Source organism: Aegilops tauschii, chromosome 4, assembly GCF_002575655.3.
Source record: "Aegilops tauschii subsp. strangulata cultivar AL8/78 chromosome 4, Aet v6.0, whole genome shotgun sequence".
Lineage (NCBI taxonomy): Eukaryota > Viridiplantae > Streptophyta > Magnoliopsida > Poales > Poaceae > Aegilops > Aegilops tauschii.
The window spans coordinates 333,218,411-333,221,241 of NC_053038.3; the positions used below are offsets into that span (position 1 = coordinate 333,218,411).

General features: G+C 45.9%; 1 protein-coding gene across 1 annotated transcript; it reads right to left on the bottom strand.

Moving 5' to 3' along the window:
* Nucleotides 1-302: 302 nt before the first annotated feature.
* On the bottom strand, nt 303-713 carry LOC141021861 (uncharacterized). Its single transcript, XM_073497710.1, has one exon. The coding sequence runs from the start codon at nt 711-713 to the stop codon at nt 303-305; it is 411 nt and encodes a 136-aa protein (XP_073353811.1).
* Between the last annotated feature and the right edge of the window lie 2,118 nt (nt 714-2,831).

Genomic DNA, 2,831 nt, shown 5'->3' on the forward strand with positions numbered 1-2,831 from the left:
AACTAAACTGTACTTAGCGTCCAAAGACTGCTTTGTATTTTGTTGTTCTTAGAGTAAAGAGCAACATAACTACTTCAAAATCACATGATTGCTGAATAAACATAGTACTTAGCGAGCTAAATAACTTGTTCAATCACATAAACAAACTACAAACTTGACGTAAGCAAACTTGTTTAACCTGATACACATGACATTAGAAACTGCTTCGTTCTAACAGAAGTAAACTACGAACTTGAAACAATAGAAAGGACAAGCAGAAAAACAAGCAACTCCAAGGCCAGTTTTCTAAGTTTTCGTCATCACTAGTAGTCGTAGTAAGGATCGTAATAATTCTTCTCTGCCTCTTTTGCACTCTCCAGACCTTCTCTGATGTTTTGAATTCTCTTCCATGACTCGTAGGTGGCGTACACATCTATCGCTGCGTACTCAATGAGGTAATTTGGTCGTGGGCTGATCCCCCACAGTTTATGGTCTTCAACCCTGTCAATCCTATTCTTCATCTGTTTGTAGAATGGGTGGATCACGCTCCTTGCAACATCAGCCAAAGAGTGGAACCTCTTTCTTCCCTTGAACGAAGCTCTCCATTTGCGCTGGATGTCGATGTACTTGTCGGGGTTGATCTCCAAACCAGATCTTCGCAACATCTCTTTGTCACCTTCAATACTGAAGCCGGCAAAGGTGTAGAACCTATCCTCCTTCAGGAACGGGCGCATGCTCTTGGGCCTGCAAGGGGGATGGCAGATTTAAGGTGGATCCATCAAGTATCCATCAAGTACATGCTTATATAGTACGTATAATTCATGGATGAAATTTTTCAGAAACTACTATGCAAAGTTCAGAAATTAAATACAAGCACAACATGTTATTTTTCTTTTGGTATTTACACTTAAATCAATGACCTATCTGCTTCTTAGCCACGTTACCACATCAATTCAAGAAACTGAACTATATTAGAACATCAAGTATAGAAACTACACTAGAACATCAAGTTCATAAAATAATCTCGTACATCAAATTCATAAATTAATCTAGTGCATCAAATACATAAACTGATCTGGTGAGTGAGGTTCAAAATCTATTCTGCTGCATCTACTTCAGAAACTTCACTGATACATCAAGTCAATAAACCAATTTAATCAAATTTCAGGGTGCATAGCTAATTAAACAGAAGCATGAAGAGGTTGAATTTGTAGGATGGTTCACCATTTTGTTGTCGCGGTGATGTGGTATACCAGACATAGTTCCTCCATGCATAATTGCAGAACTGCTGCCCTCTGCGGAGGTTCGCCTTCCCTGGTATACTCGACATCAACGCCGATGTGTTGAGGGTACAAGCCGCAGACCCTCTTCAGGATCCTACTGATCATCTTGTCGGCTTCGTCAGGATTGCTGGTGCATACGACATCCAGCTTTTCCTTGCCGTGGATGTCAACCTCCTTGAGGTGCCTTTTGTAGTCGTGCTTCTGACCGGGGACCTAAACGTCGTCGACCTCGGTGCTCTGGTCGGACGTCTCACCACGGGGACGCTTGGCAGATGGTTCCTCCGCCATTACGCTCCTCCAGCGATGGAGGCCTTGAGACAGAGATTGTGGGGAGTTGCTAGTTGAGATGGAGCGGCAATGGTGTTTTCGGAATTGAGCGGCTATGGAAGCGCAGTTGCCTTTTTGTGGCAAGGTTCGGGTCGTGGAGGAGGCGGTTGGACGTGGCCTCGTCATGGTAGTGAGGGCGGTAGACATGTGCTCGCCGTTGCTGTGCGTCGGGGCAACCGCCGAGTGGCAGTGCTCGTAGTTGCCAGGAAAAAGCAACCGTCAAAGCGTCCGCTTAAGCACGTACAAATGTTTTTGCATAAGCCATTTAAGCACATACTGCACTGGCACGCTTAGATAGTGTGCACTCCGTTCATCTACTAAGCACATACTATGATGAACTGCTTGCACCTTTCCCGATGCATGCCGCTACTACCACACGACCAATGCTGTAGAGACTTCACACATGTGGACCCACAACCGATACTCTCTAAGTAGTATTCGCACCCATGCCTCTACTACCAGACTTCCCAACGCATGACTCTCACGTGCCCATGGTGACACACGCTCGTAACTCTAAAGACTTCACAACCGTGACTCTCTGAGTGAGTCTTCGGATGCATGCCCCTGCCACCACACATTTGTGCATCCACAGAGTTGATACCAGTGCCTCTATAATTCCAACATCGGTGCCTGTAGAGCCTGGTGTTACGTGCCTCACACGTCTATTAAGATGCTATAGCGAACAAAAAAACCATAGCCAAGCGGCACGAATCTTGATGCTAAAATCAGACCGTCGAACATTACAGACGGTTCCACCATTTCCATCTCTCCCACCTCCACTACTCTCTTGCTTCCTCTCTTCCACAGTAAATCTCGAAACATTCCGCACTCACAAAAGGTCTCCTCCTCCGTTTTGCACACGGGCCCAAATTCGAAGTAGAGTTCCACTCACAAAACAACCGCCACCGCGTTTCGCCAACCACCCTCCACTTCGAGATATACACTGTCAAACGGTGCGCCCGACAACACAAAGTACCCACCCGGCGGCGACGAAGCGAGGACTTCAACACTGGCGGCGGAGATCACAACAAAAAAGACGAACGGACAGAATAGACCAATGGAGGCGAGAAGCCGAACACAAGCAATCGAAGGTAAATACCAATCTATCCCATTGCATTCCTCGAGGTAGATCGTAGTGATTTCTCCATTTCCAGGGACAGCAACCGTAGCCACCACAACAGCCGAGTTTTGCACTATCCAAAATCAACTTGTCTAAAAAATTGAAGTACCGTACACACGAGA

What these genes read in the sequence shown, in the direction of transcription:
- LOC141021861 (XM_073497710.1), bottom strand. Translation starts at nt 713, where the DNA reads ATGCGCCCGTTCCTGAAGGAGGATAGGTTCTACACCTTTGCCGGCTTC.